Genomic DNA, 13,809 nt, shown 5'->3' with positions numbered 1-13,809 from the left:
CCGGGAGGCGGAGCTTGCAGTGAGCTGAGATCCGGCCACTGCACTCCAGCCTGGGCGACAGAGCGAGACTCCATCTCAAAAAAAAAAAAAAGAAATAAGACTATAGCTCAAATAACCAGTTGTCAGGAGGTAGCTGGACCTTTGTGTTTCACACCTGAGGAATAGCATGTAAGCATGTAGTATAAAAGCTGAAGCTATAGCCACACATTTCTTTACAGACCAGGAACTAGAACAGGTTGGTGTTTTCTCAACTTTATTGTGGAGATGGGGAGGGGAAGTAGACTTGAAGGTTTTTTATTTTTTAATGAAGAAACAATTTATCCTGTGTTTGATACCAGATGAGACTGTAAGTGTCACATACTCCTTAAGCCTACATATCAATTCCAGGTGAAGTGCTTCAGGCTTGGCTCATTCTGACACCTAAGAAGGGCCCTCTAGGCCATGGTTGGAAAGAGTGTTTTTGCCTCAGCGCCGTGCAGGTTTGGGCATTATATAAACTTTTACAGGCTTGCTGAAGGGAATGGTGCCCTCGATGTTGGTTTCCACCTGTGGTGACACCTCACCACCCTCCATCCAGGGGCATTTTGGAATGCGAGCGCTGGAGTTGTAGGCCAGCAGCAGCCTCACTTCAACCTGGCATGCCTCTGAAAAAAAGATAAAAGAAATTGTCTATAACTAGGCACCTGCTAGGAATGAGGATGAAATGTGAAGTTAAAGAAACATCAAAACAGAAGCAGTAGGAAGAAATTTCTTCATCCGTCCGCATCCCTCCCCTTACCCTCACCAAACAAAACACTTCCCAGGCGAAATCCTGGTAGGCTGACAATGAGCGTGCAGATGTGATGCTACTCCATCACCTTCCCCTCAGGCTCACTGTGGCACAGAGCCAAAACTGCTGAGACAACTGGAGAGCAAGCTAAAAACCCTTTCAGAAAGATTAATTGCTTCATCATCTGCTTTATGAACTGGGCTAAAATTCTTACACAGGTGTGGATTTGGGCACTTTCTGAGAACCTCTCAGTGTTTCAAGACTTCCAGCCTCAGAACAGAGGGTCAGAAGGTGCATGTGACTTATTCTCATACCCAGTTGGGCTCTTCCTGCGCAGTTCCATCTCAAGCCTCAGGGCTGCATGTACCACAGACTACTTTATTAGTGGAGAGGAAGCCTTTGAATAGGAAATGGTTGGCCAAAAATTTCTGGCCAATGAACAGGAACATGTTTCAGGGACCTAAAATGTCTGAAAACATTTCATTCTCTCATTACATTATCTTACAATATAATCATCTAGTGTCTCTATGTGGCAGGTCCTAGCAAGAATAAATAAGAACTCCCCTCAAGTCGCTGGCTGTTTGGTTGAGGAAACAGATAGTTGCAATGGAGTACAATACACGCTGTAACCAAGCCTGCAAGAAGTACTGAGGAAGGGAGTGCAGGAAGGCTTTGGAATAGAATATCCATTCTGTGCCAAGCACATAACCCCAAGAGTTCTTATCCTGCTACATTATGAAAGACAGACTGTCAAAATCTTGGCAAAAGTTCCAAGAATCAGACAGGTTCTCAGAGACTCCCCAAATGCACACCTGGGTAAGAATTCGAGCCCAGTTCATAAACTGAAGCAGTTATTCATTCTATTAACCACATGCTTCTATAAAGAAGAGGGAGAGAATTTCAGAAAAATGAAAGGGCAAGTGCAAAGGCCAGAAACAGAGTGAACTTGGAATGTCTCCTTAATTTGGTGCAACCAGAGTAAAAAGTACAAGTGTTGAAGATGATCCCAAGGCTAAGAAGTTCAGAGGGTAGGAATGAAGGCTAGATGGATCCAAATTAACAAGGGCAGACACTCCAGGACTTTTCAATGCCTCCCCAGACCTCTTCCTGGTTACATCCAAACTTCTCTCTATGATCAGAGGAGAGACTGGATTGCTGTCCTCCAGGAAGAGAAAGGTTTGCAGTCAGCCCAAGGCCAGAGCAATCCAGTGCACCTCAGATTTCAGCATGAGATCTAAGTGCAGTCTCAGCATCAGCAAGTACCAGCCATGTGGTAAGCACACACTCACATGACAACATGAGGGTCATGCAGCAGCCATGAGTGTAACTGTCATGAAATTAACACTATTCTCTGATACCAGACTCCAGATGAATCTCCCACTCAGGATGGAATCAAGATAGGTACCTGTATCTGCTTTCCTGCCACACCCTCCCATTCCATCCCAGGTGGCAGACCACAACCAAAGCCCCAGTTGGCATAGCACTTTCAAGAAGCCAAATCCTGGTAAAAGCTAGATAAGGCTCAAGCCTATAATCCCAGCACTTTGGGAGGCCAAGGCAGGAGAATCAGTTAATCCCAGGAGTTTGAGACTAGCCTAGGCAACATAGTGAGACCCCGTCTCTACAAAAAAATAAGTTAGCCGGGCATATAGTCTCAGTTACTAGGGGGACTGAGGTGGGAGGATCACTTGAGCCTGAGATGATCACACCACTGCACTCCACCCTGGGCAACAGAGGGAGACCCTGTCTCAAAAACAAACAACAACAACAACAACAAAAAACAAATCCTGCTAAGATCAGAGGGAGTTGATGTAGGACTCAGCCCTACAGGGTCATTTTGCATTCCCTTACCAACATTTGATAAGAATGGCAATTCAAGGCAATGCCATAGGAGTAAAGCGGAGAAGAGAGAAAACAAGAGGATGGGGAACTAGGGAGAAAGAGACAAGATCATCTAGGACAACTCAGGCAACTTATGTATCATGCCTGGAAGAATATATCTCCTAGGAAGTTTATATTCTTATTCTCATCTTAATGAGACGGGGAGGTAAAATAACTTTCTCAGGATCACACAGCAAAGGAGGCAGAATTTGAAACATGGTCTGTGACTCAGCTTCCTACGTGGCAGCATCCTGCCTCCCAGAGGACAGGCCCCTCCCTGGTGGGGAGCTACTGAGGGATTGAAGGAGCTCCCTAAAAACTCCAGGCCCCATCACCTAGATTAGGAGAAAGTGCAAGCTCATTTACAATGAGACATATTTCAATTCAGTGCCCCAAACCGGAAGGGACATAGCACAGTGAGGGCTGGGAAAGGTGACTGCCAGCTTTAGCACTATCACTGATCAGCTATGTGGGCCTCCATTTATGTATCTGTAAAATGAACCAGAGAATACCAATTCCCACTGCAGAGTTGGTCTAAAGATTAAATGAATTTTTATTGCACATTTAAAACCTTGTATTCAATTTTCATTATTTGTTGAGTGCCTACTATGTCAGGCACTAGAGACATAGGCTACTAAAACACTGGAGATACAGAGGCAAAGACAAGCAAGTTCCCTGCTCTACAGGAGCCTACATCCTAATGAGAAAGTCAGTAAATAATTAAATGTGAAAACACATCTGACACCAGTACACGCTATAATATATAAAGAATTAAAACAGGGATTTGTAATAGTGACTGGGTAGCAACCACTTAGAGGAGGTGATCTTGTTTTCTTGTTTCTGATGGTTTTTTTGGTTTTTTTTTTTTTTTTTTAGTCAGGGTCTTGCTGTTAGCCAGGCTAGAGTGTAGTGGCACGATCAGGGCTCCCTGCAGCCTTGACGCCCCCAGACTCAAGCAATCCTCCTACCTCAGCCTGCTGAGTAGCTAGGACTACAGGCACATGCCACCACGCCCAGTTAACTTTTTTATATATATTGTACAGATAGAGTTGCCTTATATTGCCCATGCTGGTCTCCAACTCTTGGGCTCAAGCAATCCTCCCACCACAGCCTCCCAAAGATTATAGGTACAAGCCACCGTGCCTGGCTGTGATCTTATATAAGTTAAAATTATTCAGGCTCAGGATCACCTGGCATTAACAAACAAGGAAGTCTGCAATGAACTAGGATACCTTAAGAGCAAATGGGGCCTAAGAGAAAGAACCTTGAGCTTGGGGGCAGATCAGCTAACTCTGGCCTTGGCAATGACTTGCTGTGTGACCAGAGACAAGTAACTACCCTCTCAAGACCTTCCACGATCTTTTGAGCTATAGCATACTGTAATATGCTTTCCTGAGCCTTGTCCCTCCCAAAATGCTCCCACAGCATTTCCTTCCCCATATCCAGGATCCCTTCATCAGAAGGTATTAGAATAAGGAATCTACTTTCCTGTGGGGCCAGTGGTTTGGCAAATAGTGCAAAAACATTCCAGGCAGCCAGATTATGGAATGAGGAATGCTCAGGGAAGCACATCCTGGGCAGCAGAACCACTGGATGCTCCTTCAACTACACCAGGCCTACCGCCACTAGAACCTCAAAGGGGCTGCCCTAACATCCAACAGCTTTATAAAGTCATCACTACCCATCTAACACCCTGACAGAGGGAAACCATTAATAAAGGCCCGGCGCAGTGGCTCACACCTGTAATCCCACTACTTTGGGAGGCCAAGGTGGGTGGATCACCTGAGGTCAGGAGTTTGAGACTAGCTTGGCCAACATGACGAAACCTTGTCTCTACTAAAATACAAAAAAATTAGCCAGGTGTAGTGACACACACCTGTAATCCCAGCTACTCGGGAGGCTGAGACAGGAGAATTACCTGAACCCAGGAGGCAGAAGTTACAGTGAGCTGAGATCACACCACTGCACTCCAGCCTGGGCAAGAGCAAGACTGCATTTCAAAATAATAATAATAATAGCCTTATAATTATGTGTTTAAAAACACAGAGTGAAAGAAAATTCCAAAGGCATTCCCTATCTCTAAAATAAACCACATTTGGTGGCATTAAACACCTCCAGTGATAACGCTCCTGAATCATCTCCAATTATTTGGGAAACACCACTGAGGTCAATTCTGCCCCCTATTCTAGGTTCTGCAGACTGAGGTCGTCTTAAGTTTTTTAAAACAGCCTTACTGGCTTGAAATGTAATCTCCTTTGTACTTGTATTCTCCCATTTTATTCTTATGGATTAAAAATCCTCAAAATTCAGACATAGAAGTTGGAGAACGAAAAAAATTTTTAAAAATCCTCACAACTAATTTGTAGATTGAGAATTATTATTGTCATTTGGAAGATGAGGAAAAAGACTCTAGAAAGTCTTTTTCTAGAGAAAGGGAGAGTCTTGTCCAAGGTGACCAAGCAAGTTGGTGGCAGAGTTAGGATAAGAATATAGTCTCCTGGTGTCCAGACCAGGGCCCTTTCCATGAAACTCCATTCTATCATAATCGCCTGTATATCTTCTAACAGAATCTTATCTCTCATGCAATCAAAGCACTGTAGCAAATTAGCCCAGATATACCCAGTTGGGCTTATAAACTCATTAAGGAATCAAGTTCAATTCTTAGAAGGCCTGATTCTTCCACGTATTTTTTTTCAAACTTTAAAAACCAAACGCTTAAGGGTAAGTGTGATCTCCAGCAGTATATTTTCCTGCACACCCTGGCCTTGACTCCTTACCTGTCCAAGCAGTGTGGGAGAGGTAAACCTGAGTGATGAGCCGGTGCCGCCCTGGGCCAGGATTCCGGAAGTCTGCAGGCTTGGGGTGAATCATCTGAGCCTGGCCATCTGGATATAAGACCTAAAGGATGACAGAAATGAGAAAAAGAGGCAGAAGCGAGAGGAGCATTTAACAAAATGGATGATGACATCTGTTGTGAACCTTAAAGCACAAGAAGAAAGATGACACCAACTTTCCTAAGACAGCCTTGAGGGGAGGTCAACACTGTAGACATCTCTATTCCCCTGATCCAGCATGAAGCAGTGTCCAGTAAACATTTCCTGAATTCATGGTGAATGAGTAATATGAACAGAGTGTCGCTATTAAGCGCAAGGACAGGTAAGAACATTAATTCTGATTATGAAAAGTGTTCTCAGGCACCTTCACCAGAAGAGCACTCCCTCCCTGGCTCTGAATCACACCATGGCCCAGCATCCATCACCAACCACCAGTATTTGGAGTTATTTTATAACCGCATTCTCTCCACTAAATTTCAAGCAGCTAGGAAGTCCTTTATCTCTCTTTCTACGAAGAGACGGCTCAATGAAGGGTCCACTCAAATCATTGGCCAATTCTTTAAGTCTCACGAACTGCGACAGAGTTCTTTCCTCAGCATTCTGGGGGACCTCCCAGCTCCCTGTGTAGACAGCCTACTATACTGCAGCGTACAAAGGAACTACAGGAACAAATGAAGCTTATCCTAGGACCAGGACTTGCTCTATGTAAATATGCTAATGAAGGCAGAGTAGGGAACCACACAGGTCTTCCAATGTTGAAACTGTGGTCAATGTTGAAACTGTGGAAGGCATGTCTCACCCACTTGCCATATAATCCTTCATGTCTCCTCAGGTCATGGGGCCTCCCCCTGATTCTACACTTTTCTTTTTTTTTTTTTTTTTTTTAGACAGGGTCTTACTCTGTCACCCAGGCTGGAGTGCAATGGCATGATCATAACTCATGGAAGCCTCAAACTCCTGGGTGCAAGTGATCTTCCTGCCTCAGCCTCCTGAGTAGTGGGGATTGCAGGCACGTGCCACCACACCAGGTAATTTTCTTTTTAAACTTTTTTGTAGAGACAAGATCTTGCTATGTTGCCCAGGCTGGTCTCCAACTCCTGACCTCAAGTGATCCTCCTGCCTCAGACTCCCAAAGTGTTGGAATTACTGGTGTGAGCAACTGTGCCGGGCCTACCCTTATTTATTTTTCTTTTCTTGAGACAGTCTCACTCTGTCACCCAAGTTGAAGTGCAGTGGCTCAGCTCACTGCAACCTCTGCCTCCGGGTTCAAGTGATTCTCCTGCCTCAGCGTCTCAAGTAGCTGGGATTACAGGCACCTACCATCATGCCCGGCTAATTTTGTATCTTTAGTAGAGATGGGGTTTCACCATGTTGGCCAGGTTGGTCTCGAACTCCTGACCTCAGGTGATCCTCCTCCTTCAGCCTCCCAAAGTGTTGGGATTACAGGTGTGAGCCACCATGCCTGGCCACCCTTATTTCTTAAAGCTGCTACTCCTCACTCTAGTTCTAGGCTCCAAGCTCCCACACCTACTATAGAAGAAAGATCCAGGTGTCTCAGTTTCCTGATCCTTATTATCTTTAAAGACAAGTGCTTGGGCTTCTTTTTTTTTTTTTTTTTTAAGAAAATGAAGGGGAGGGCCGGGCACAGTGGCTCACGTCTGTAATCCCAGCACTTTGGGAGGCTAGGCCAGGTGGATTACTTGAGGCCAGGAGTTCAAGACCAGTCTGGTCAACATAATGAAACCCCTTCTCTAATAAAAATACAAAAATTAGCTGGGTGTGGTAGCATGTGCCTGTAGTCCCAGCTACTTGGGATGCTGAAGCAGGGGAATCGCTTGGACCTGGGAAGCAGAGGTTGCAGTGAGCTGAGATCACTGCCACTGCACTCCAGCCTGGGTGACAGAGTGAGATTCTACCTCAAAAAAAAAAAAAAAAGAGAGAGAAAAAGAAAGAAAAAGAAGGGCAGAGGAGGGCTGAAATAGCAATGATATTGGAAAAACAAATGAACAGGGGCCACAATTTTTGTGTTCAGTGGGCACGGTGGCTCATGCCTATAATCCCAGCACTTTGGGGGGCTGAGGCGGAAGGATTGCATGAAGACAGGAGTTTAAGACCAGACTGGGCAAAAAAGTAAGACCCCCCCCAATCTCCACACACAAAAAATTAAAATTAGCCAGGTGTGGTGGTATGTATCTCTAGTTCCAGCTACTAAGGAGGCTGAGGCAGGAGGATCCCTCGGACACAGGAGTTTGAGGTGACCATGCCACTGCACTCCAGCCCAGGCAACAGACAGAGACCTTGTCTCAAAAAAAAAAAAAAAAAATTCCCAGCATTCTCAGCAAAACTGTCCTTGGTGAAAGGCCTTGACTGCTCTGTGAAATGGTTGCTGGAAGCCTTCTTTCATTTGTCTACACCAAAAGTGGAGCTTAGAAACCTATGGCCCAAATAGGTCAGAGGAAGGAAATGGCCAGTATGAATGATCATCAGGTAGAATACAGTAACCTAGATTAGGCTTACAAAAGTGTTAATGAATAGAGTTCTGCAGGGTCTGCTTTAAAGAACAGATCTACAGTATTTTAATGGGGAATGTAATCTCAGTGTCGTCTCTGAGGCATGTTTACTGCTGTATCTTTATCAAGCACCTGAAGTAGTGTCCAGAACAGAGGGATGATTCAGGGTGTGGTGACTGGACTGGATGGCACTTTCAAACCACTGGAACTGTCCCACGATGGGGCAGTGAGTTTCCCGTCCCTCTACCTATAAGGTATCTAAAAGGTTTAGCCTTGCATGTGGTAGATGTGCTTTGAAGGGGGTTTTTTAGGAGACAGTCTAGGAGATGACCCTTACATAACCTGCCTACAATCTCCTTCATGCTCAGTTGATCAGTGAAGTTTTTTTCAGGGACAATGTGAAACAGTAGTTCTGCTGGTATCACAGACTACATATTAGAATCATCCATGAACTCTTAAACACTAGTGTCCATGGGCCCTATTCTCAGGATTTTGATTTAATTAATGTAGGCTGACACCTATTCATCTGTTCTTAAGGCTTTCTGAGTAGTCCTACAGTGCAGTGAAGGTGGAAAACCACTAATGTGGGGAAAAAAAACACACACAAAAAAAAACCAAAAAAACCCCACTGCAATATGCAATACAACTTCACAGCTAGCTCAGAACTAGTTCTCTGCAGGTCTCATAACTGATAATAATTCCTGCTTGGAAGCCAGAAGGCCCATTCCTCTACTGTCACCATAGCCAAAAAAAGCATCATCTTCAAGGTCTGATTTATCCTTACCTCCTCCAGGAAGCCTTCTCTGCCTGTTCCAGCCTATTTTTCTGTCCCCTTATTGTACTTCCTGCCAGTGCTTGCATCCCTGCTTTGACTCATATCCCTTCAGCCCTTCTCCCATATCCGTTGTGCCCTTCTCCTTTCCTTTCCTGAGCCTCCACCACACTCCAAATTGAGTACTCTAAAAGGTTTAGCCCTGCATGTGGTAGAGGTGCTTTGAAAGGGGTTTTTTAGGAGGCAGTCTAGGAGTTGACCCATCCTGTGCATGTCTACTCACCAAACCCTGTTTTCTAATTGCCTGCCCATTTGTATGTCTCTCACTGAAACTGTGCACACCCCGAAAGCAAGAACTGTGACATATTTACCTTGGCAACCACAGCACTTAGCACTTGCAATAGAGTAAACACGATTGCACAGATGGATGGAAGGAAGGATGAATGAGTGGAGAGATGGATGAATGAAGTACTACCACTTCATTGTGAGGCTTAACTGCACTGTCTAAATTGATTAGTGTCTCTACTACATTTCTCACGTGTATCTATTACATCTATGCAACTTGGGAAAGAATATTTCCTAGTCATCGCCTTTTCCCATCCATAAATTTTATCTGCCAGCTCACTGACTCACAGACTGAAAGGAACTTGTTTATTACAGTTTTCTGTAACAAAAGACCAAATCTTAACGTCACATTACATGATTAGAAAAGGTCTTATCATTTAGTGAACCCTTACTGGGTCCTGGGGGCTTTAAATACATTATCTCTTTATGTCAACTCCTCCTGTTTATTAGTTGTAGAATCTGAGACTCAGAGTTTAAAGTAACTTGCTCCAAACCACACTCAGCAGTGGTTGAGATTCAAGCCTAGGTTCTTTCCCATGGAGGCTCATTTCTTCTCCTGTTCCAGTTTCTGTCCCTCAGGTAGAGACTACAGGAGTACTAACATTAAATACTTCAACACAAGGTCAGTCTAGAAGCTCCATGAGGACCCACACTCGACAGACCTGGACCTTAACAGTGTTCTGAGGATCCTGCACATGCTCCAAGGTTGCATCAACATCCAGGGCCACCACCAACCCGGAGGTAAATCGCAAAGGGTTGTCTGACTCGCCTGCTGGCTCGATGATGGTGGCTGAGGCTTTGTGGATCTGTAAGCAAGAAGAAAATACTATGATTCTAAAGCCAGGTCGTTCCTGGATAAGAAAACACAATCTTTTTTCTGTCTCCTTATCTAATGAGTGGGCATGTGGGAGCCACTCAGAGGAAGAGCCTAGCCCAGCTGTTCCATTGGTCAAAGAAGATCACCAAGGTAAAGATTTTTGTCCGTCTGGACAGATTTGGCCTGTAAGGGCCAAATAGACCCTGACCTGCTCTGGAAGCGGGAGATGCAGGAAGGCACTCTGTCGCAGCATGGTCTGTAGAATTTTGACCACTTCTGCAGGTTTAGATGTCATGAGTCGGGGCATAAGGTCAAGGAGTTTGTCCACAAAGCTGTCCTGCAAGTGGGGCAAATCAGCGATGAAATACCTAGAGGAACAAACAGAAGCAACTGACTCATTCAACTGTGTACTCATTCACCACAGGTTGGGCCCCAGACACCTATCAAACCCTGAAGCAGGAAGAATGATGAAGTGAGAGGACCGTGCAGTTTATGACCAAGATAGACTGGTACCTATACAAACATGCCTCACTCATGATCATCAGAAAGGCCTCTGTTTACTGATAACCATTATGTGCCAGGAATACTCTTAAGTGTTTTACATGATTTTATTTAAGTCCCAGCAATCCTATGCATCATTAGAATTTTTATTTTCATATTATAGATTCATTAATTATTTTAACAAATACATTTTTAAGACCTACGAAGCGCCAAGCACTATTTCAGGTTCTGGAAACACAGTGAACAAAAGAGAACAAGATGATTGCTTCAATGGAGCTTGCATTCAAGTGGCAGAAACATTGAGACTCAGAGGGGATGATGCCACATTGAGGCTCAGAAAAGTTAAGTACATTACTTCTGGCTCGGACTGATCCAATTTTGTGCCTTGTGCCAAGGGACAGTCAAAAAATATCTCACTGAGGAGGTGATATCTTATGCAGGAACTCAAAGGATGAATTAAGAACAACAGATGAAGAACTTTGAGGATTCAGAGCTATCATCTTCCCAAAAATCTTTTCAGCCCAACGGTGCAAAAACAGACTTTCTACTTTAAAGAATCTAAAGCCAAAAGTAAGGCATGAACTTATTTCAGATTCAAAACTAGAATTTTTTTTTTTTTTTTTTTTTTTGAGACGGAGGCTCACACTGTTGCCCGGGCTGGTGTGCAATGGCATGATCTCGGCTCACTGGAACCTCCACCTCCCGGGTTCAAGCAATTCTTCTTCTGCCTCAGCCTCCCGAGTAGCTGGGATTACAGGTGCCCACCACCACGCACTGCTAATTTTTTGTATTTTTTAGTAGAGATGGGGTTTCACTATATTGGCCAGGCTGGTCTTGAACTCCTGACCTCGTGATCCACCCACCTTGGCCTCACAAAGTGCTGGGATTACAGGTGTGAGCCACCACACTCAGCCTCCAAACTAGGATCTTAAAAAGCCAAGCTAGATGGTACAATTTGCTAGAGAGCATTACCTGCTGGTGAATGTAGTATTGCAACTCAGCCCTATAAGAAGCTGTCATCATCCAAATGACAAGTACAGAGTCATAAAAACCTCAGGTTTGGTGAACTTCATGAGGGCAGAGACGATGAGTGGAAGAAATGAAACAGACTTCATCAGTGCTTTAAGATCCTATGTCTTCTCTCGGTATTATTCTGCCAGCATACCAAAAGTCTGGTCATTCCCTCGACTCCTATTTCTTCATCAAGCTTTCCATTCAACTACTGCATGTGCTTCAATGGATTCATTCCATATAAAATTCTGAAAAAATACATGTATTCTACAAAATAAAATTTACCTACAGAATTACAAAACAATTGCTTGTAGATTATAGAGAAATATGCAAGTGTAAGAACAGTGTGGGCCTGGTGCAAATGGTTTACACCTGTAATCCCAATACTTCGGGAGGCAGAGGCAGGAGGATCTCTTGAAGCCAGGAGTTTGAGGCCAGCCTGAGCAACACAGCAAGACCCCATCTCTAAAAAAATACATTAAAAATTATCTGGGCATGGTGGCACATGCCTGTAGCCCTAGCTACTCAGGAGTCTGAGGTGGGATGATAGCTTTAGCCCAGGAGTTCAAGGGTGCAGTGAGCTGTGCCAGCCTGGGTGACACAGTGAGACCCTGTCTCAAAAAATAATAATGAGGTCAGATGCAGTGGTGGCTCACACCTATAATCCCAGCACTTTGGGAGGCCAAGGCAGGCAGATCATTTGAGGTCAGGAGTTAAAGACCAGCCTGGCCAACATGATGAAACCCCATCTCTACTAAAATTACAAAAATTAGCTGGGTGTGGTGGCGGGTGCCTGTAGTCCCAATTACTTGGGAGGCTGAGGCTGAAGAATCACTTGAACCCAGGAGGCGTAGGCTGCAGTGAGCCAAGATTGCATCACTGCACTCCAGCCTGGGCGACAGAGCAAGACTCTGTCTTAAATAAATAAATAAATAAGAATGGTGTGAACGAACAGTGGTGAAAAAAACAGATGACTAATGATTTTTTTCAACAAACGTATTTACACGTTTTCTTCATATTACTTGTCTTTTTATGGCCTAGCTGAGTGCTAAATGCAAGTGATTCCTGGTAGGTTTAGTTTTGAAGCTCTAACTTCAAAGAAGTTTCTACAACATTAAGGAAAAAAAACCAAATTAGGGTTTTTTTCCTTATTTAAGGTTAACGACATGGCCACAGATGATAGCTTGGCTGCACTAGCTATACCAAGGAATGTGATTTGTGATTGTTCCTATTGCCTGCAAGTGCTATTCTCCGTGTAACCAACATTTAATAAGCCAGAAGAGTTATAAAATACTTACCTCTGAAAAAAGTCCACTTCTTGTAAAAATTTTTCGCACATCCCAAATAAGGGATCAAGTCTGTAGAAAAGAAATGTAAAAGGATTTGCTTGTGAAATCTACAAACTGAGGAGGACCAAAAGTCCCAGAAACCTGAGCCTAAATTAAAGGAACATTAGCATATTACGCTATAAAAATGATCTCTAAAAGTAATAGAAGACTCCTAATGGACCTGGTGGAAACACCTGTCGGGATCCCAAGACCTGATTAAACCACTGCAGTGCCCATTAAGCTCAAAGAATATTAAAAATCAAAGACTATCACACACTACACTTGGCACTAGACTCACTATGAATACAGGAGAGAAGCATAGCATGTGGGCAGTACAGTGTCAAGTTCCCCTTCTGCGGGAGTCCTGGCTTCATTAGCATCTCAGCTAGTATGGTCTCTATACCTACCTGATTTAGAGCTCATCTCCTTGCACATGAGCTGTCAACACTGGGATGAAAGCTCCCAGATAGCTGTGTGGACTGCTGCAAGATCTATCCACTTTCAAGAATCACTGCACTCAATGAAGCCTATAGCCATTGTATCTGCATCTTGAAACTAGTTTATTTATATTTCCTTCTGGTCTACATGCAGTTTACTCAAAGTTCATTGTTTCCATAGCGGTATAGCCTACTAATGTAATTGACACTGTAAAGGCTCCAAGAAATATACCTAAAAAGTTGAGTAAATTCTTACGCAAGAGGGGAAAAGGTTTTGTTACTACTTTGCCCACAGACACAGATGGTGTTCCTTCCTCTCTATCTTGATTTATTTGGCCTCACAGTACTTGAGAACATTTCATTTCAGGAAAAAGTTATTGCATACCTAAATAATCCAGGCAACATGCTAGGTCCATATGACTTACTAAGTTTTGACCTTTGTATGTTTTCTTCCTATTTCTTGTATGTAATTTCTGCATGAAACTTCCACTTGTTTTCTTTAGTATTTTATTCATTGGAGGAATAAAGTTCCCAATGAGATAAAACAAGTATTCTTTCCTTATATAAAAATATGTAAGAGAATCATGTTTAGTCTTTTTTTTTT

General features: G+C 43.7%; 1 protein-coding gene across 1 annotated transcript in view; it reads right to left on the bottom strand.

Moving 5' to 3' along the window:
* Positions 1–236: 236 nt before the first annotated feature.
* The window catches only part of INTS4 (integrator complex subunit 4), a 112,258-nt gene continuing 98,685 nt past the window's right edge, over positions 237–13,809 (bottom strand). Inside the window, exons 18-22 of the mRNA XM_011938966.1 lie at positions 12,739–12,798; positions 10,137–10,296; positions 9,774–9,917; positions 5,428–5,548; positions 237–644 (exon numbers count right to left, since the gene is read on the bottom strand). Coding sequence (XP_011794356.1) covers positions 466–644; positions 5,428–5,548; positions 9,774–9,917; positions 10,137–10,296; positions 12,739–12,798 — 664 coding nt within the window. The 3' untranslated portion in view covers positions 237–465. The remainder of the gene's footprint in view (positions 645–5,427; positions 5,549–9,773; positions 9,918–10,136; positions 10,297–12,738; positions 12,799–13,809) is intronic.

The sequence above is a fragment of the Colobus angolensis genome, unplaced genomic scaffold (genome assembly GCF_000951035.1).
Source record: "Colobus angolensis palliatus isolate OR3802 unplaced genomic scaffold, Cang.pa_1.0 Scaffold179, whole genome shotgun sequence".
NCBI lineage: Eukaryota > Metazoa > Chordata > Mammalia > Primates > Cercopithecidae > Colobus > Colobus angolensis.
This window is presented reverse-complemented; position numbering and strand designations above follow the sequence as displayed.